Source organism: Tasmannia lanceolata, unplaced genomic scaffold, assembly GCF_043159265.1.
Source record: "Tasmannia lanceolata isolate RefF3 unplaced genomic scaffold, GAP_Taslan_0.1 ptg000006l, whole genome shotgun sequence".
Classification (NCBI taxonomy): domain Eukaryota; kingdom Viridiplantae; phylum Streptophyta; class Magnoliopsida; order Canellales; family Winteraceae; genus Tasmannia; species Tasmannia lanceolata.
In genome coordinates this window covers 28545989-28568817 of record NW_027518683.1, presented here as the reverse complement: position 1 = coordinate 28568817, position 22829 = coordinate 28545989, and the positions used below count along the sequence as shown (strand labels likewise).

Here is a 22829-nt window from a genome sequence, read left to right as displayed (position 1 = left end):
AACAACAATGAATCAAACAACCATTTATGAAAGGAAAAAGTTTCTAGACAATATAGTCAATTGGGATCATAAGGATTACCGCTGTGATCAAGAGTCTTTTCCTTCGTCCGCCTTGATTCCTTTTCTGATTTCTTCTTGTCTGATTCATCTTCAAACACAAATAGTTTACACTTCCTAAGGTTTTCCTCTAGTTTAAACTCATTAACATCTATGGGATCGCCCTTTGTCATTCGGTGAAATTCAAAATCTTCCTCAGCAGTAAGCCTAGGAACAAATCCTACAAGTTCCTCCACTACCGGTTCCCAGGAAAATGGGAAAGTCCATCTAGCCTCCTCCGGAGGTGTGACGAATACAAACTCGTTTTTCCACCCTTTTATAGAAGTAGGAGCTCCGATCGCAATTGTGGCTCTCTTTCATTGACTTAAATGCCACCAAGAGTTACCCTTCTTGTGAAGGCCTAATGTGAAGCATGCTCTAAATACTGCTGGGTGAGGCCAAAGGTTTTTTTACCCTAGTTTGGGCTATAAAGGCGAGCATATTCCTCCAGCTGTTAGGATAAAGCTGGGTTGGAGCTACTCCTAAGTTAGCCAACATTTCTACTAAATAACCTGTTAAGGGAAATTGAACCCCAGCCTTGAAGGCTTCCAGATAGAAAGCTACTTCACCGGGTATCGAACTCCTACATACATACTCGTTCCTTGAAGGGATTCAAATTTCACAGTTCTTCGGAATCCGATAGTCTTCCCTAATCTTTTTTCAAAGAGGATTCTTTTAAAGTACATACCGAGTCTTGGGCTTCCTTCGGGCAATAAATTTCGATTTCCTTCCGGCCCGTATTTTTTTGATAATGAAGCATCCTCGATAGAGGCATAGTATCCGTCTCGTCACTTGAATCCCTGATAGTAATAGGCCCCATATCAACTTCCTGATGGGAAGCGATGCCCGCTGTCCTAGAAGTGTTATCAGGACTTTTTCTCACTAATCTAACAATGAGGACTCAAGAAGACCCCGGTTTATTCAACCTAACCCTAATTTTTTACTTCCTATCGCTCCCTGGACTTACAAGGGGTTTGGAGGAACCTTCCTCTTCACTCTCATCTCCCATTCTCTTAATAAGAGAAGAATTCGATTCCTTCTCAAAAGACAGTTCGAATGATTGGTTTTGAGAATCCGTAGCATCAGACATTGTTTTAAAAATAATAATTTCCAGCACACACCAGAAAGGAAAATATTAGCCCAAGGGTTTCCATGGGTTCAACTATTCACCTTTACTTTCTTGTTTTGATGCTAGCAAACCCAAATTGATTAGTCTTTATGAACTAATGTGTTGCTTTGTAGTGTTGTGCCTTAGACATGAACTTTACATGTCATATCGCCATTACACAATACAACTCAACACATGGCTTGCGGATCAACATGCACAAAGAATCAAATGAGCTTGTACATACATTGGAGACATCAATCATCCTTGGAAGATGTTCAAGTAAAGATCTCAAATCAAAGATCCCACAAGCATGCTCAGCAAAGTGCCACAAGAGAAAGCTTGGAGATGAACTAGCATTGGTGACCATCTCATGTACCATTGAAGATGTTCAAAGAATGGAGGAAGTCACAAGGCCCAAAGTAAGTTGAAGAGTTCACTCACAAGTTGAAGATGTCCAAGAAAGTGCTAAGGAGCCAAGACAATCCAAGAAGACTCAATGTTCTACATTTTATAGATTGTATTGGAGTCCTCTTGTTAAATGTTTTTACACTTTCAAAAGGTTTTCAAATGATTTTCATAAACAAATTTGACATCTTTAGAAACCATCCATATACCCCAAAATGTGTTTGACAATATTGGACAAAAGCCCAAAGACCATGGCCTAAAGCCCTAAAATTTCAATGTGTAAAAACAAGTTTTCAAAACAGGGCCGGTGGACAGGGGTCTCCTGGGCGACCGCGGGAAGTGTGCTGGAACTCCAGCACCTACCCAAACATAGAGGGCCGGTCGACCGAGGCACCGAGGTCGACCGCGGATGTGTTTCCAGAGGGCCGGGCGACTTCTGATAGGTTTTGAATAAAAACTCAAATTGAACAGAAAGCCCACGGCGGGCGACCGCGACAACCCTGGTCGACTGCAGATGTTTAAAATTCAAAATTAAAAAGGAGTGCCCGATAAGGGCGAGCGACCGCGACACCTCGGTCGACCGCCCCCATCTGGCAAAGTAGTCGTTGGGGCTTGCGCAACTTGCTTTTTCTTGGCCAGTTATTTATGGTTTGCCCCCAAACAGTCATATTACTACTTGGACTATTTATACCCTATCCTTGACCTTCTAAACAACCTTTTGCAACATCATTTCACATCTTTAAGAGCTTAAACTTTGAAATCTAAGGTTATTTTTCAAAATCCTCTTCTATGCTTTGATTTGTACATTTACATTCAACAAGAGGATCTCCATAAGGCTTTATTGGTGTCATATTTTTGGAGAGATTGTGAGCTATTGATTGTTTGTATTAGCATATCAAGAGGCATTAAATGAGCTTTATCTTCTTCCCTATTCATTGTAATCGGGGTCTACGATTCGGCCCAACAACAAAGGTGAATCCGGCGAGAAGAAGAGCTTTTCCCTTCGAGGCAGTTTGCAAAGAGGGATCACTACCTTGGAGGCAGTTTGCGAAGATGAGTGATTTCCTTGGAGGCGGTTTTGCAAAAAAGGGATTGTTCTTTGGAGGCGGTTCGCTAAGAGAAGTGATTCCCTCGGAGGCGGTGTGGAGGCGGTGTGCAAAGAGGGTTGATCTTCTTGGAAGCAGTTTGCAAAGAGGGTTTGTTCCCTTGGAGGCGATGTACATTGTAAAGCTTGGGACTCGGCATTTGAAGAGGTCCAACATAGTGAAGGAAAATCCAAAGGAAAGACCAAGTACTTGGGTAGTGGAGTAGGTCCGTTTGTGACCGAATCACTATAAATCTTTGTGTGGTCTCTTTACTCTCCTTCTTTCCTCCTTTGGGTGTTTGGTAATATCTAACATTTCTTTATCTTTATAATTAATTGAATAAGGGTTAGATTTAAATTTGTAATGCTTTCTAGATCTATAATTGCTAATTGTTAAAATTGGTTTTAACATTACACTTAATTAGGGCAAAATTTTTAATTACCCAATTCACCCCCCTCTTGTGTTGCCTATTGGGATTTCAGAAAACTTAAAGAACGAAATAGAAGGTACTATAAGAAAGCAAAAGGAGATGGAGAACTCACCAGAATTGTTTTTAAAAAGCGCCCAGGGATTCTCCAAAAAGCTCGTTGAAAAAGATTGATGAAACTCTTCGTTTTCTCACAAGGAAGAGATGTGAAAAATAAAGAGACAGCTTTTTAGGGTTCATTTTAGAGTTTCCTTATGTCCGCACGAGGGAAACGTACAATCGCATTAAAAAATGGGAAATATTACACGTGGTGCTTCCGGGTTGACTCCAAAAATTGAAATATTTAATTTTCTTTTACGCAAGAAATGATTACTACGACGCCATTAACTCGTGAAATGACACCCCTACGCTCGACAAAAAATCAAAATTGCAAATATGAAATATGGTAGAAATATTACACGCAAAGTGTCAGAGCCAATACATTTATAAACCATATGATCGTTAACCACTGGGGGTGGGGGCAAATCATACACACAATAAGGTATCTTCATTGGATAAGACTCGGCTGACAAAAAGAAAGGCTCCCTGCTTACAGAGAGGCAGCCTCCCATTTGTTTTGGCTAACCATCGTCCACCACCAGTTTTGTCACGAGTATGCAGGGGGAACTATGGATAGACAAAATCCAAAAACCTTCTCCGCGAGAACCATAAAGGTTCGGTTGCCAGAGAAGGCCAGGAGAAGGTTCTTGACGTTTGAAGCTCATTCATCAGAGGTTGTCCCCTGACGATCGTCTCCAGAGGCAGATCCATCATTACTGTTGAGACGGAGCCTAAGGGCTTCGATCAAATCATCTTTCGCCTCCAGACGGCCCGCCGAGGATTCCTTCTCCACCTCCAGGTCCTATGCCTCCTTCTCCAACTCGGAGACTCTAGCTCTGAGGCTATAAACCTCATTTCCGAGCTGCAAGAGGCGAACATCAGCAGCCTTGTGACGAAGTTCGCCTTACAGAAAGAAGGAATGAATGCATCAAGAAATCATGAAACGGAAGATGGTAAAAGAAAGAATAAAAAGGGGGTACCTCCTTGTGGAAAAGTTGATACCCTTCCACGAAGTCTCTCAGTGCTCCCTTTTCCAGCTCTATAGAAGGAAGAGGAGAAGGCTGGTGTTTGAAAAATTAAATAACCACAAGTGCACGGATCGTGTAAATACGGGTCAAACTCAGGGAAGAGAAATCTAGTTGTCAATCATATTCTTGTACCGATTAGAATACTAACTATGATATAATGTTGCCTGGAATGGACTCAGAATTTCCGTGGACTTGACCTCGGAGCCAACACTATACATAAGCGTATATTGTAATCAATTTAAGAATCAAATTTAACTAAGATCTTTTTTATTTAAAATCCTAATTTAGGCAAAGTGTACCAAGGTTCTAATGATCTCTTTTAACTACTTATCTAATTTAATTAGAAAACCAAAATTCTAAGGGCCTAAGTAAATTGGAAAATTGCAAAAGTAATTTGGAATAGTGTAAAAACCTTAATTCAATATAAAAGATTACTTAGGGTTAGAATCCACCATGGGTTTGGATTAAATTGATTAATTAAAATAATTTTTGTGTATTGAATTGTATATTTGATAATTAGTCTATGGGAAATAAGATCAATGGATGTCATTGCCCATGAGTAATTTATCAAAGACATACTCCAATTTTAAAGGCTATATAAATATTTATAATGTTCATAGCAATCACTCATACGAAAGGGAAAAGCCAATGGCATGAATGATTGGTATGCAACAATTATAAACCATTAATTCCATACCATTAAATTTAATTAAAAACATTTCTCCTTCCCCATGGTTTCATCTAAACCCTAAGTATATAGGATTTAGTTACTCATAAAGAAAGTCAAAGAAACAAAAATAAAAAGTAGAAAGAAGAGAATTGCCATTAAGAACTTGAGAAGGAAAAAGAAAACAAAAAGAACTCTTCTTTAATTGAAATTGAAAGCAAAAATACATCAAATTGTAATTTAAAATAAAGAGCAAAATAAGAAAAACTTATTCTTTTTCTCCTTCAATGGTTAAATCATTGTCCTCCTTCAAGCCTTGATCGGATTCCTCTCATCGATACGAGTCCAACGGATCCGACCACGCACGAATCGGAGCTAAAACGAAGAAGTTATGGTTCGTTGAAGTTTTAGAAAAAAATAAAAAAAATTGCTGAAGACGCGACGAGACTAGATGAGACGAGACTAAAAATTCAAGAAGATGGGAGAGAGTTCAAGAGAGATTGATATATAGATTTTGGGTGAGAAGGGTTGCTAAATTAAGTGATTGAAAAAGATGTAAGGTGGAGATTAAAAAGCTAATCTTAGGAAACAAATGAAAGAACAAGATTAAGGCTTGAATGGGCTTTCATATCTCTTCTAAAAAACACATGGGTTGCTTTCCTGTTTTTTTTCTTTCCAAAGGTTTGTCAAGCAACTTTATAAATGGTAGAATTATAATAGAAAGTTTTCAAGTTGAGGAATATGTGCCTGAAAGGACCAAATTGTCCCTATCTTTCGAATGAATTGCAACCATGCCATATACTTTCGCAAATGGCAAATCTACCCTTCCTTTGTAATGCACATAAACAACTAATAATTCCCTTCTCCTCTCTTGATCATTTCAATCTCAACCATTGGAATTAAGATCCTTTCTCTTCTCTTGTTTTTCATCATCCATCATTAAAATTTCATCTTTCAAAGCAAAATAAGGGGGTGTGACATTATCAATTTGATCCTACTAAAGCATCATGCCAATTCGGCCAACTAAGGCATCTTGGAACTTTGGACTCTCATGGCAATTGGTCATTTCTTCACTATTTTCATATGTTAAGCTCAATTTCCTTCATGATTCCAAATAAAATCCTGAAACAACAAAAACAACAAAAATACTTTAGTAGCACCGCTTAAAACATAAAATATGCATGCATCCTACCACTACCATTCACACATAAATGTGTTCATCAGCTGGCTAGAAGCTTATGCTTCTTCCTTCCCTGCCTGCCTCTTCCTCGTTCTTCTTGCTATCGGCTCTGAGCCGGGTCTCTGTTATGCTTCCTCACTCCCTCCTCTGGAGCCAAGATCAATAATAGGGACTTCTGATTCCGTACCCCGAATAGACGAATGAGAGTCCATGAAGGATTCTAGAAAAAGAAGAAACGAAGAGGAAAGTTTTACACCAAAAAACTGGGAGAAGAAAAGGTTTGAAAATATAGAGAAGAAAGAAAGCGGCGATACTTTTAAATAGAAGATTGGTCAAGGATCGTATCCCTTAAAGACCCATTGCCGTTTTGACACGTGACTCCACAGAAAATGCAGCGGGAATCACGCCTCATTATTACAGAGATACTCCGTATTCATAACAAGTGCTTTTAGCCGACGTTTCGAATTCTCAGAGGAAAGTAATGATTTCGCCCGCCGACTGACAATATTCAAACTTATCCAAGCGATCCTTCAACTTTTCCAACGAGATTCAGACTATATACTGATGCAATTGCAAGAGAATCGGCATTGCATCTTATTGATCAGAGCCGAGAATTTTGAAATCCTACTAACTACTTCTCCGATCTATCCTATAGATCGGAGAAGTAGGGGGGCAATATGTTGAGGGTAAAATTGGTTCTATCCTCTATGATTTCGACACGTGGTTGAGCATGATCTGGTGGCCTAAAATAGACCGCCTGTCGCCTTCCTTCCATAACAAATACCATGATTCTTTTTAAGCCACGCCAGCTCAAGTCGTTAGAGATTGGATCTCACGATCACTTGACAGCGACAACTACTTTAGCTAGTAGATATACCGAATATGATTGATCTAGTATTGGACAAATAAGAGAATGATACGTTGATGATATACGAGAAAAAGATGTATAATCCCCTCTAGTATAAAAGAGGACTCTCTGGCTCATTTGAGGAAGAGAAAGTAAATAAAAAATAGAACACTATTCTGGTGAGAGAACATGATCTTTTCAGATCTGAAATCCGATCACCAGAAGTTATGTACTCTAACTAGTTTTCTCCTTGTTACTACTCATTCATTTGCTTTGAACCTCAAATGTATTCATTAGATTCTTGTTTAATCAGTGAAAGAATATTGTGTTTGTGATCTCAGTTAATTCATATATTTCTCTGATAATTCTCTATTAACTGTCCGATCTAGAAGCAGGAATTTAACGATAACATTACCCAAGATAGTTTATTGGGTCGGGTTGGGTTTTCATTTTTTTAGCGTAGGAAAGTGACTAATTTTACAGATTGTTGAGAAAAAAACAAAACAAATCTTCACACAAAAAATCTCTAAATTTATGTCAACAATATCAAGTGTATAAATTTAGGGACACTATTTTCACATAACTGATAGGATCACCTCAATGAAAACAATTGTATCAATATATTTGAAAATAATTTGCCATGTTATTCAAGAGATATTTAAGAAAGTCACAGTACACCCGTATGAGTCGGGTCGGGTTTCAGGTTTTTTTCTTCAAATCCGGCCCTACCCAAGATTGAGTTGGGTTTTCCAATTTAAAACCCATCCCTACGCAAGATCCATGGTTTCTAAACCCGGCCCAATGATGTGTGTAAAGTGGTTAGCCCCACCATATGCAAGGGTTTGAGTAGAAATGGTTGGCCCCTACCATATCGAAACATGAGGTGTGAAATGATGTACTTTACTCATGCTGTGTATGAGGTGTAAAAAAATTCCAGTAAAAATTCTCCATTTTTCGATGAGAAGAAAACGAATGACAAGAGGAAACATGTTTAAAATCTAGGGTTGTAGGAGACACATGTGGCGGGATATAGAGGGAATTGTAAAGGAAGATGATCAATAACTTTTTTCATTCAGGCTTCAAGAGCATGGTTTAAAATTTCGGTTTCGGTAACCGTTTCGGACCATGGAAAAACCGAAATTTCGTATTAATTAAAAATAATATTTAATTCATTTCAAAATTTCGGCTGAAATTTTGTAACATATTTTTTTAAAAAAAAAAAATTACAATTAACTGAAATTTCGGACCGAAATTCCTGAAATTCCGGAAATTCGGAAATTCGGAAAATTTCGGTTTCGGTCTCCTCCGAAATCAATTTCGGATTTCGGTCGAAATTTAAAACCATGTTCAAGAGTAGTAAGGATTGTCAGTCTTTACAACCACAGCGTGTAAAAATAGGTTAGGACAGCCACTAAAGACCATACCATCCTAGTTAGCCCAGCTTGAATCCGGCTCCTTTGGTACGAATATCAGCTCCGCATGTTAACTTATAACTTATAAGTTATAAGTAGAAATGTAAATGCAATCTTCGGCCAACGGTTCTTCCGTGGCACCCCCAACACCAGCAGGGGTGTACCCGTGAAGAAAATGGGGCGAATATAACACTTCTCAGCAGAAATCATTTATTTAAAACGAAATGACCAATGTGTCCTTACCTGTTAGGATATATTACATTCCTTTTCCGGAACGGGCGAAGGATGATTTTGGTTTCTCGTGAAACGATATATTGACGATAATTTGACGAGATAGTACAGAAAAATACCTCATCTGGCATCACATTGAAAACAAATCCCATCAACTCTGCGTGGAAAGGACCACCCAACCCAAGAGAGTCAATGCCTCTCTCTCTCTCTCTCTCTCAAATGGAAGGGTAGAAAAACCCTGCAAGTGAGAAAGATCTGAAAAATCGTCCGATTCATCCAAACAACTCTATCCTCATCCTGGTTTGGCTTTTTGAGGAAGAAAAAATAGATAAATTTCTGTCTGAATTGGGTTTTGGATTTGGGTCTTTAGTCAGTAATCCTTTCTTGCAAGTTTGTCCAGTTCACAAGTGGAGCAAACTGGTAAAAGCTCCAATCTTTTCAATCTTTCAATCTTTTTGAGGTTCTCCAAAGAAACTAGTGAATTGGGTTCTGAATAATTGGACACAGTGTTTTTCTCAAAGAACCCATTTAAGGAATTGGGTTTAAATACAATCAATGGATAGAGACAACCCTGTTCTGAATCTGGGGGCTAGGGTTTTAGTTTTTGGGGTTTGGCAATCTGGGTTTTCGTTTAGAGTGGAGTGTGGTTGGAGAGATTGAAGTTTTTCTTCTACTTTTTCAAATCTCACTTTTCTAGTGGTGTAATGAGAATGGAGGAAAATGCAGCAGCTTTTCATACTGTTTTGAATTCAATCCAAGCTTTAGGGAGAGGTTTTGATGTGAACTTTGATACGAGGTTGCTCTACTGCAAAGGGGTTGCAGGGTCTAGGATTGTTGAGATTGATGAAGAATATTCAAGGGATTTGTTGTTCTTTGAAGGTTTGAATGTGCCCAATGTCTCTAGGGATATCAGGTGTTCTCCTGAGAGCGGTGGGCGTGAGATGACAGGAGTCTGCAATTTTTATGAGGTTTGTTATAGTTTTCTTCCCTCTTTTTTCCATTTTTATGTTTGATTCCCTCTTATTTTCCTTATTTTGTTTATATGATTGCTGGTTTCTATCTGTATGACTTCAAAAGAAACTATATGTAACCATTTGTTTTTTTTTTGTTTCTCCTTGCTGGTGGATTGCCAGTAAGAATGGATATAAGAGATCTAAATCATGGTGTTGGATGGTTTATTGTATTTAAGTTATGAAAAGTTTAATTTTTTTTTCCAATATGGTCTGAGTTTAGTTTCCATAGTTGTTAGCAATCTAGCAGAATTCTGTTCCTGCTCGAGTTTTCAGTGTTGGTATTACAGAGATGATAAAAATCTTGCAAAAATCAATATGAAGGAGAGGAGAGGATTATGGATTTTCTTCTAATAAGAAAACTGTAATGGGATACAATGGCGGGAGGATTTTCCCACCAGACGGGTTTTTTGTTTTCTGATTGCTGTTCAGATCTTTAATATAAGAGAGTGAGAAGTAGGGGCTGTTCTTATAAAACAACCCATCACACCATTTCATCCTTATAGCCATTCAAGATGGTTTTTCATTACAATGGTTGAAAGCCATATTTCAATCTCGCACCCTTACACATATTACATGCCCACACCCTTAGGTGGGGTCCGCATAACTATGTCCTCATGCTAACTCCCCAACTAATGTGGCGAAACATCGACACTATCCATCCCATTAATTCACTTGCCCATGCATGCGGCAAATGAATTTGATTAATTTTCTCAACTCAACTTAGCTCAACAAAGCCTTTGTCCCAAACTAGTTGGGGTCGGCTAAGTGAATCCTCTAGAAAAAATTCATGAAGAAGGTGAAAGGAATCTACCCTGCTCTAATCCCTCCTCTAGTTGGGTTCTCCTATGTGGATTATTCTCTTCCATTCTATCCTATCCAAGGTCATGTTCGTTGTTATTTTCCTAGCTATCAAGTCTTTCCTCACTATTTCTACCCAAGTTGTTTTCGGTCTGCCTCTACCTCTCTTTACTCCATCAATTTGGCACGAGTTGCCTCTTCGCACCGGAGCATCCAAAGGCTACATTGGATATGTCCAAATCATCTTAAGCGGTGCTCTCTCATCTTCTCCTCAATTGGTGCCACCCCCACTTTTTTACGCATGTCTTCATTTTTAATTCTATCTAACCTTGTGTGGCCGCACATCCATCGAAGCATTCACATCTCCGCTACACTCATCTTATGCACATGTTGCTTCTTGGTGACCCAACATTCTGAGCCGTATAACATGGCTAGCCTCACAGCTGTCTTACAAAACTTTCCCTTCAACTTGGTAGGGTTTTACGGTCGCATAGAACTCCTGAGGCAAGCTTCCACTTCAACCAACATGCTCTTATTCTATGGTTAACATCCTCTTCAATCTCTCCTTCCTTATGTAGAATCGAACCAAGATAGCAAAAGATATCCCACTTAGGTACCTCCTGTCCAGTCATATTTACTACATCCTTGTCCCGCCTCCTTACATTACTAAAGTTACACTCCATATACTATGTCTTAGTCCTACTCATTCTAAAACTTTTGGATTCCATAGTAGTTCTTCGTAAGTCTAACTTAGCATTTACTCTTGCTTTGGTTTTGTCGATTAATACTATGCCATCTACAAATAACATATACCACGGCACCTCATCCTGGATACCCTCCGTAAGCTCATCCATAACTAGCGTAAAAAGATAAGGGCTTAGAGTTGATCCTTGGTGCAATCCTATTGTAATTGGAAACTCATTAGACGTGCCATACATGGTTCTGACACTAGTTACTGCTCCATCATACATATCCTTAATCACATCAACATATTTAGTAGGCACTTTTTTCCTTTCAAGGACCCGCCACATAACACTCCTGGGAACCCTATCATACGCTTTCTCCAAATCAATGAAAATCATATGAAGGTCTTTTTTATTTTATCTAAATTTCTCCATTAACCGCTTAATCAAGAAGATAGCTTCTATAGTCAATCATCTGGGCATGAAGCCAAACTGATTATCTGACACCTTGGTCTCTTTTCTTAGTCTATGCTCAATTACCCTCTCCCAAAGCTTCATGGTATGACTCATTAGCTTAATTCTTCGGTAATTGGTGCCACTCTGAATATCCTCTTTATTCTTATAAATAGGTACTAATGTACTCTTCCTCCACTCATCAGGCATCTTCTTAGTCTTCAAAATATTATAAAATTTGATTAATTTTCTATTAAAATTAAATACACACACTCACACACACACACACACACACACATATATATATAACCATGCCTGATGTATGTGAGTGCAAAGAATGTTGGAAATTCATCCTATGACGAAGGTTATCAGCTCATTCATCGCGGCTATCTGATTGAGAGTATATGGCCACATGAACACATATCGGGAATTTATCCTGTAACAATGTTACCTGGAATGCGGTTCGTTCCGGTAAGTGGTACGGGAACGGGTACGGGGTACGATGGTAGCCCGGTACACGGTACGATGAGGCTATACACACACACACACACACACACACATATATATATATATATATATATATATATATATATATATAATTTCATGTATTTTTACAAGAATGTCATTCCATAGTGCACACTACAGGACCTGTAATGAAGGTTATCTGCCCAGTTGATCGAAGACTACTTGCCACACAATCCTACTTTCCCACTTGGATTTTATGTTTGTGATATAACAATCAATCGCCTCTCAACCCCATGGAGTAGGAATGTCTCTTCAAGTTATCTATTTTTTTTTTAATGATAGAAAATTTTATTAAGAGGGGAGAACCCCTTGAAATTGAAATCTCATTTTTCGGCGATCTTCTTCTTAGTAAATATCTTATTGAAATCTCTCTCTCTCTCTCTCTCTCTCTCTCTCACACACACACACACACACACACACACACACACACACAATAGATAGATAGATAGATAGATAGGGGTGGAGCCAGGAATTTACACTTGGGGGGCGGACTAATTTACACTTTGGTTGCATTGGTCATTTGGGTTTTGTTGTTTTGGGGGGGGGGGGGGGGCACCCCCAAGCTTTATGTGCCTCCACCCATATATATATACATGGAAACTGATTTGGGGTCCAAGAGTGGAACTGAACAAATAGTTTCTTCACACTTTAGAAATTGGGTTCCTCATTTTTTGGTTTTTTGTTCCTTAAAATGGCAAAATTACCCCTCCCATGCCATGTGGCATGTGGGGATTTGTTCCGTTCCATTCTCGATTCCACTCTCAGTCTCCCTAACAACACTCTATATATATATTGATGTTCAATGTTCAATATGCGTTCCTCTAGTGCCAATTTCACCATTCTTTATGGTTGATATTATCACGTGATTATCACAATAAACATGAACATGGTCGTTGGATATTTGTCATAGCTTAATATCCTCAAAGAAGCGTCTTATCCATACAGCTTTAGACACAGTTGCATTACAGGCTATGTATTCAGCTTCCATAGTAAAGTTAACAACATAACCTTTCTTTTTACTTGACCCAAATATTGCTACTCATAATAGGACGATATATTCAAATCTTCTATCTCAGAATTTTCTTAACAAATGTCTAATGAGCAATTCCAATATTGCGTTGATATCTACTCACAAGACCTACAATAAAGCTTAGATCTAGTCTTATACATAACATGGCATACACTAGACTTCCTAGTGCCTGAACATAGGGTTTGTTTTGCATTTCAGTTATCTCATCATTATTAGATGATGCCATGTTCTTTGATATTTTAGTACATTTGCAAATTAGAGTCATGATAATTTAGTACCTTTGCAAATTAGAGTATCGATTGCTTTCGATAAGTCTATTTTGAATTTTTTTCTTATTTTCTGTAAGTGACATTCTTGTGACAAGCTAAGAAGTAGCAATTGATAAGTCCATTTTATTTTTTTATTATTCTCTCTAAGTGACATTCTTGTGACAAGCTAAGAAGTTTGGATTTTCTGTCCCTAGTGATTTTAATTCCTAAGGACAAAAGAGGCATCACTCATGTCTTTCATTTCAAATTGAGATTTTAACCATTATTTAACTTTCTCAGTCATGGACATGTCATTTCCAGCTAACAGACTATCATCAACATACAATGATAATATCCCAAATGAACTCCCACCTTTTTAAATATATACACAATGATCAATGTTATTTGGTATAAAACTGACTTTTTTCCCAGCATTGTGAATGTATAATACCATTGCCTAGGGGATTGATAAAGACGTCTTTACTTTTTGGACTTTATCTTTTTGTCCCTCAATTTCACATCCTTCAGGTTGGGTCATATATATTTCTTCATTAAGTTCTCCATTTAGGAATGTTGTTTTAACATCCTTGTGATAAAGTTTCAAATCAAGGTATGCCACTATTGATATAATTATTCATATGGATGTAAATTTGGCTACAGGATAATACATCTCCTCTTAATCAATTCCTTCTTTCTGTGCAAATTCTTTTGGTACAAATCTGACTTTGTATATATCTACAAATTCCCACACTTGATTTTTCTCACTGGAGTTTAGTTCTTCTTCAATAACTTCTTTATATTTCTCCAAATTTGGTAATTCTAAAGCTTCTCTGAAAGATGAAAGCTCATCAATTTCACTTTCATTTATTGTATGTTCCAGTGAGGGTAAATACGAGGGGTAATCTATTTCAAGGTAAACTATTTCTGAGTAATCTGCTTACCCTACATTGGTTTAACTTTGAATTAGTTTCTACTGTTCCAATGCGCATGCGTAACTTCCCGTGCTCCGGTGACTACATATCGTAGGGGCTAAATGTATAACTTTTGTGAACCGTTCATTTTGCACCATTTAGATGAAGGGTAGGATCATCTTCTTAAAAAGTTTTTTGTACATAACTTCACATACATGAACACAATGCTTGGTGCTCACAAACACATGGTCAAGGCCGATGAGGAATGTCAATATCTGGCAGCTTACCATAACCTTCATAAGGCATTTGGCAAAGGCTATTCCATGAACTGTAGTTGGCAAAGGCTTATTCATATGGCATCACCGTCAGTCCTTGCTTCAAGGTTGCGAGTAAGTCTCTGGGCAAGGCTTTAAATTTCGGTTTTGGTCTGCACGGAAATGGAAATATTTTGGTTTCGGTGGAAATCTTGTAAAATGACGGAAACATATGGAAACATATGCAAATGATGAAATTTTTTTATCTTTTGAAAACAATATTTAAAATGATGAAATTTTAAGATGAAACTCTGAGAGGTGCTAGAATAAGCACAAATACATACTTAGAGACCATCACTTAAGCAACAAAATCATCTAGAAAGGCTTAATCACATCGAACTCCCTGTGAAATGCATCGTCGCGCATGTCTAGGAGAGTAAAGTCAATAAAGAAGTACAATGTAATGAAGAATAAGAAATTACAAGACTAATCTCCCCTCTAAGGACCCGAACTCTATGTCAATACCACATAGAGTTACAGGGTATAATTGGTCCCATGCCGATATGACATCTCATTCATAAGATACGGTTGCTTTGTTGTGTAGTTCAATGATATTGCCTACCAAATATTATTCTGTACATTGATAAAATGAAATGCAAATAATAACATCTTTCCATTTTTTTGTCGTTCCTACCATTTTGGTCAAATTTCAGGACTTTTGACCGAAAGGAATTTCGGTCAAAATTTCGGAGAAATAATGACGTAAAAGGAAATCATGTAGATTCCGTTTCGGTGGGGATGGAAATGGAAATATTTCGATCGTTTCTGGAAAATTTTGGGGAAATTTAAAACCATGTCTCTGGGAAACTAGCGACCCCCTATAGGTGGAAAACCCAGGAAGGAGCCATAGTGGCAACTACTTTTTCAAATGTGGAAAACTGACCAATTCCATTCAGACACGCCTTATTGAGCAATTCAGATGGGTAAATCTTTTTTATAGGCGAAGTTAATTCAAGTTTCAAAAAACTGAGTTACCCTTCAAATCAGTCCTAGATTTAATGCAGTAGATCATATGTTCAATACTTGATTCTTCATCATTGTGATAGATCACTTCTGTCATGTTACAAATGAGAATGTTAGAACCTTGCTAATAGCAATGTGATATACCTCTATTCTCCTCGTTGCCTCTTGAAATGTTGCTTACTAGGGACTCACATCTTCATTCCAATTTGCAGCAAGTATTATCTTACATTTTCACATAATTGCGACCAGCATGCTGTGCAAATAGCGCTGTGAATTTGAATGCCAGGAGAGAAATGCATGCCATGACTGGTTGAGATGTCTCCATTTCAATTTTTAAGTAATCCTCATTATCATAGTTAGTTTTCTTTCCAATCAGCAACAAAAAATGTTCTTGAAATGTCTTATGCAATATACTTCCTATAGTAACTTCAATGCAGCGGAAGCCACCTAAAATTCTACGAACCTTTTCAAGGATCTTTTAGGCCTTGTTTGGATTGCAGGAATTTTCTGGAAAAGTTTGGAATATTTCTACAATTCCTATTTCTTTTACCCAAAAAAATAAAGATAACTTGAACGACCTATTCAATTTTTACTTATAGGGACCTTCAATTTATGACAATATCCCTCTAGATTAATGATAATCATACCATTTTCCTCTAAATTATAGAATTTTTTCGTAAGAAAACATTTTCCATCAGAAATGTTATTCTTGCAATCAAATAGGGCCTTAATGTAAGAAATCTCGTCAATCATCTTGACATGAAGACATCATGCAGGTTTGAAAAAGATCCTTGTGCATAAGAGCTCTTTATCCATGACAGACTAGTACGAACACTGGCAGATTAACTTGCTAGGAAGCTTTTATTGAGCACTGGGTCACTTTCTGTCAATTAATCCAGTCCTTGTCTCCATTTTTTTTTTGCTTCGATTTCTGCAATAGAATTACAGAGAGCCAAAATAGGACACTTAAAAGTTCCCTCCTATTGTCATCTCGTATCATCATGGTTGTTGGAGTGGGTGCGGTTGAAGGGTGGGGGTTATGCTTTGCTGTCAGTCTTCTTGTGGCTTGAGTTACTTGTGTTTGCAGCCGAGAGAGCGATAACAACGCTGTGGGAAACAGAATAGGGCAAAAAATACTTGATATGATCTGGTTCTGAGATGGAAAACGATGCCACAAAAAAGGTGGGATTTCTTGGCTAGTTTTCATGGAGCAGCGATCTTCAGTCCGCTCGATCTGGAGGATGGGAGCTTTGCAAGAGACTGGTTCGGGAGGGAAGGAGAGCGAGTGAATGGGTCGGGATTTAAGATGCGGGATAGAAAAGTAGAAAACTCCACTTTGGGTTCCACGAACGACTTATGGATTTACCCCATTCTCTTGTCTGACTTAAGCCGGTCCTATTTACTCTCTCTGAGAGTATGCAACTTATGCTGTTTTAGGGTAAAAAACTTTTGACACGGAAGCGACTACGTGGTAATTTTTGTCACATACGGCTATTGGAACAGCCATCATTTTTGGATGGGGGTAAATGAATGTCTACCCTATTTACCCTTACTGGAGCAGACCCTTGAGAAAATATAATAATCTCTTAACACTGATGAAGGCCATCTAACTCTTTGAATCCTAGATATTTTAGGCTGGGGTATACTCAAAAGGAGCTTCAATTTCATTACCTTGAATTTTTTTTCTTCAGTTATTTTTAAATAACTCTATTAATTCGCTAGGATTTCTTTTATCTGAAGATTCTTCTAAGAAATTAACATCTCTACTTTCAACTACTCCCATTGATCTATCGTCATGATAAATCATAAATTTGTAACCCGTAGAATATCCAGGGTATCCTATGAATGTGCATTTAATTTTTTTATTACTTAATTCATCTCTAGAGGGTGAGCCTTGGCGCGACGGTAAGGTTCCTCCATTGTGACCTGGTGATCACGGGTTCTAGTCACGGAAACAGCCTCTCTGCAAAGCAGGGGTAGGGCTGCGTACATCTAGCCCTCCCCAGACCCGCAGCGGCCTCGTGCACTGGGGCGCCCTTTTTTAATTCATCTATGTTTTGACTAGGCATCCACACATGAACTCTAAATCCCCAAACTTCAAGGTTTACTTAAATTGGGTTTAAAACCTCTCAAGAGTTCATAAGATGTCACTTTTATAGCCTTAGTTGAAACTCTATTTAGGATATACATGGTGGTTGATAAATCCTTACTCCAAAAATGAGAACTAAGGTTTAAATGACTAAGCATAGACTAACTATATCCATTACGGTTCTATTTTGTCTTTCAACTACAACATTTTGTTGTGGTGTTCAACTACAACATTTTGTTGTGGTGTATAAGGCTTTGTAGTTTGGTGTATTATTGCACATTCTTTGTAGAATTCATTGAACGGTTCCAAATAGTATTCATCATCTCTATCTGTTATAAGTATTTTAATTTGTGTACCTAATTGGCTTTCAACTTCCTTATATTCTTTAACGATGTCTTAAGCATCCGGTTTCTTTCTTATTAGACAGACGTATTCATATCTTGAGTAGTCGTCTAGAAATATTCTAAAATATTCCACTCGTGTATGAGTTTTAACATTTAGAGGATGAAGAATGTCCGGAAGAACTATAGCTAAGACTTTGGATGATTTTGGACCTTTTAGAAACGGTTTTTTAGAAGTAGCTTTGAAATAATCCTATAAAAAAAGAAATGGTGTTCTAATCATTTTTCCACTCAAACATGGTTCACATGTTGAGTATTCTATTTCTATTGAAGGAATTAACTCATTTTCAGGCAATCTTTTCATTTTATCTTTATTTATGTGGCCTAATCTCACATGCTATATATAAAGATCAACTACATTAGAATGATTAGAAGGTGAAACATCTTTCAATTTTCTTTCCCTAGAACAATATTCTTCCATATTTCACAATGGATACTTTCCCATATCGAAAACAAATTTCAAAACTATGCTTGCGCAATTGTGACACTAATAGCACTGTTTTAAATTTCCACCGAAACCCACATGAAACGATCTAAATGTTTCTGTTTTTATCTTCCCCAAATCGAAATTGAACCGACTGAAATGAATAAACCAAAATAAGAAGTGTAATAGTGGTATCCTATCTCAGTATGTATTACATAATTATATTTATATGAATTGCATGTGAAATGTGATACATGTATTATGTATAAATATTTATATGAATTACATTAGAAATTTGGTATATACCAAATTATCATACATTCGCGACACTGGATGTCACTAGGTGTTCGATATTTTTAGAACATTATGGATGGTTGTCTTGCTTATGTGATGGTTTCTAGTGTGCATTTGTGCTTATTCTAGCATTTTCTGAAATCTTAACTTAAAATCAGATCAATTGCATATGTTTTCGTGATTTTACAGGTTTTCCATCGAAATTTCCAACTGAAAACCGAAACGTTTCTATTTCCATGGTGATCGAAATTGAAACTGAAACCGAAATTTAAAACCGTGAATTCATGCACCACATTTTGCATGCAATTCATATTATGATAATTATGTAATACATACTGAGATCGGATACCCACTATTACACTTATGATTTTGATTTTGGTTTACGCATTCTGATCGTTTCGGTTTCCGTTTTGGTAGGGATGGAAATGGAAGCATTTTGGTCACTTTGTGTTAATTTTGGTGGAGATTTAAAACAATTTGTATTGTGCATAAATATTTATATGAATTATCAGACGCACTAAATTATCAGACATTAGCGACATTGCATGTCACTAGGTGTTCGATGCTTATAAAACATTATGGATGGTTGTCTTGCTTATGTGATGGTTTCTAAGTGTGCATTTGTGCTTATTCTAGCATTTCCTGAAGTTTCATCTTTAAATCCAATCATTTGTATGTGTTTCCATATGTTTTCGTGATTTTATAGGTTTTTCACCGAAATTTACACCCAAAATTGAAACATTTCCATTTCCGTGGCGACCAAAACCAAAAGCAAAATCAAAATTTAAAACATTGACTGAGAGAAGGTTCCATCTCATCGACGAAGCATACACAACATAAAAGAGAAGGAGATTGTAATGTCAAAGCATATTCAAACAGTGTGTTCCTAATCCAAAGATTTCGTTGTAGGCATTTTTTTGAATGGTATTCATTGTAGGTATTGTTACGCATGAAGACTCGATGATTTTCGGCTTTCACTTCATTCATCTCTATGAGGTTCTCTTTGTATCTTGCTACATTGTGGGTGGAGCCTAAATCTATCGTCACAATCGTCTCCATCTACTAGAAGGGATTCATAAATCAAGAGGCTAACTTATAAGTGGATTCTTTTGCTAAGAGGGGGTTGGGCAGGATGGTCTTGTTCTTGATATTCATTTTCCTATCATTTTTACTTTTTCTTTTCCACTTGATTGTAAGCATTCTTATCTTTGATCGCCTTGGTCATTCTTATATTACTCTTTTGTTTCCTTTAACAGCCGATGAAAAAAAATCTTTTTCTTGGAGAAAGGGAGTGCGTTGATGACCATTTGTCATTAATGATAGAGGAAAATGTATCCGACATTCATTTGGGCCTAGTATGTGCCAAGAATTCTAGAGAAAATGCCATATCTGATTTTTTTTCCCAAGTATTGCCTCCCCCCTCCCCCCCCCAAAAAAAATAAAAATAAAAATTGCTCGTAGTTTCAATATCAATTGGCCATTAAAAAGATTGTTGAAAAGAAGGATGATTAATTATGTGCCCGACAAAGCGAAAAAAGAAAAGAAAAAAGAAATCACACTTCTCATGTTTTTCTTATCTTTTATTAAGAATTACACCCATGACCAGCGTTTGGAGAATGTTGAAGCAGGACACAACCGTCATCAATGAATTTATGGAACCAAACTGTTATCATCTTTACCAAGTGTTTAAAGGAAATTATTTACGTGTATAATTCTGTATCAATTAATCATGGTAATCAGGAGGAATCTAGGATTTTTCTATTATCTGCTTATTACGGTGCAAAGATTTTCACATATTGTTGTCTTGGTGAATCATTGCAGATGGCTGAGTATTTTAATAGAAGGGCTCTTGTATCGGGATCAGTTCCACTTGGAAGCTTTAATTCATTATTTAGCTTTACTGGATCACAGCAAATTGATGCCGCGGCTACAAAAAGCCTTGCAATTGATGGAACTTTCATACCTCTATGCAAAGTTCAGTTAATGAAAACTCCGTTAGTATTGAAAGAACATGTAAAGCTTGCTGTCCCAGTTACATGGGAACCCTCATCCTTATCAAGGTAAATACATATTACATTCAAAAAGAAACTTGAAAAATGAAAAGTAGAGTTTTAATTTGTCATTAGTCATCCTGATCTATCTTGACAGCTTTATTGAAAATTTTGGAACACATATCATTACATCCGTGACGATTGGTGGCAAGGATGTAATTTACGTCAAGCAGCATCAGTCATCCCCATTGTCAACTATGGAGATAAAAAACTATGTTCAGGACATTGGAGATCAGAGGTTCTCTGAAACAGAACGCCATACAAGTTCAGGTCCAATGAAATTAAAGGATAAGGCTAGTGCCTCATTTTATTTATTTATATTAGTTTTTTCTTTGAGAACGTCTCCATTAGCCTTTATGGGTTATGTTTGCAATTGCGTTTGTGCTTAACCAATATGCTCAATTGTTTGGATTTACAGACTGCGGAACCTAGTTTATTCAATAGTCAAGGGATATATCCTCAACCCCCTAGTGCTCTGTATCTTTCTGGAAAAGAAGTATGTACCATTACCCCTATGTTCTATTCACTTCGAACTCTGTCAATGTACTATTCATCCTTGCAATTTTCTTGAATTTTCCGCTATTTTTATTCATTTTCATTTTTTCTTCTATCATGTTATTCTCATCAAATGGGTTTATTTTTCCATCATTTACTTTATGGAAAAGTAGGGTAAATTTGCTGAAGTGAAAGGAATACTGGTTTTAGATCTTCTTGAAACTCCTAAACAATTATGAGTGATGCTATGGGAATTGGGTTGGGGTTGTGTCATAAAGTAGTGTGTCTCTTTGGTGCATGGTTTGCACTTCTTACATTCCTGGCCTCAATTTTTGAATATTTATCTTAGGACTGCCTAGATCGATTTTCTCCATTGTGGTGGTCATTGCAAGCTCTTTTTACTGTTGTGACTTTAATTATGTGTGAGTAATTTTGTGATAGATGGGGATGAACTCTCCAATAAGAGGAATCATTAAGGTGTCCTAGTTGGCTAAATGAAATCATCACCAAAATTGTGTGAGTTAACATTTTTTCTTCTCATATTCCAAAAGAGTTTACTCTATCAAAATCAAACTTGGGATCTTGTGAAGCTTCCCAGGGGAAAGAAGGCGATTGACTGCAAGTGGATCTACAGAAAGAAGGAGGCATATTCTTATACAGGTGGAGAAAGGTTCAAGGCCCATCTAGTTGCAAAGTGGTATGCCTAGAAAGAGGGCGGATTACAACGAGATATTCTCGCTCGTGGTAAAACACACATCAATCTGTGTGTTGTTGAGTCTAGTCGCAGGGCATAATCTAGAGCTAGATCAAATGGATGTTAAAAATGGCCTTCATGATGACTTGGAGAAACAAATTTACATGGAGTAGCCAGAGGGATTTGTTGAAAAAGGCAAAGAGGATCACGTGTGTCTACTGAAGCGGTCTCTTTACGAGTTGAAGCATTCACCTAGGCAGTTGTATTTGCGATTCGATTCATTCATGGCAAGGAATGGGTATACATGTAGCTTTGATTGTTGTATTTATTACCTTGCTCTTGATGATAAGTCATACATATATGCTAGCTTTGATTGTTCTATATATTACCTAGGCAGTTGTATTTGCGATTCGATTCATTCATGGCAAGGAATGGGTATACATGTAGCTTTGATTGTTGTATTTATTACCTCGCTCTTGATGATAAGTCATACATATATGCTAGTATATGTTGACGATTTGCTAGTTGCTGCTAACACCGGGCATGGAATCGAGGCTAAAATCTATGTTAAGCCAGGAATTCGACATGAAGCATCTAGGCACTCCTAAGAAGATCCTTAGGATGGAAATTAGATGGGACAGGAAAAATGGAGCACTTTGGCTTTCGCAGGCCAAGTGCATTGAACCCTGTAAGCAGGAATCTTCTTCATGGGTGCCACTCCCGTGTAAGAACCGTGATTCGGTGCTCCTTAGGACAGGAACCGCTCCCATGGCGCTCCTGAAGAGATGAGAACTGCTCTCATGGCACTCCTAACTTTTTCCTATTATTCCATCAGTCACACCATCACCAACTTCCTGG

At 37.5% G+C, this 22829-nt stretch overlaps 1 protein-coding gene across 1 annotated transcript in view; it reads left to right on the top strand.

Annotated features, from left to right (window-relative positions):
• The first annotated feature begins 8727 nt into the window (after positions 1–8727).
• The window catches only part of LOC143880206 (MACPF domain-containing protein CAD1-like), a 29449-nt gene continuing 15347 nt past the window's right edge, over positions 8728–22829 (top strand). Inside the window, exons 1-4 of the mRNA XM_077383018.1 lie at positions 8728–9553; positions 20553–20791; positions 20880–21075; positions 21201–21278. Of these exons, the coding sequence (XP_077239133.1) occupies positions 9290–9553; positions 20553–20791; positions 20880–21075; positions 21201–21278 (777 nt within the window). The 5' untranslated portion in view covers positions 8728–9289. The remainder of the gene's footprint in view (positions 9554–20552; positions 20792–20879; positions 21076–21200; positions 21279–22829) is intronic.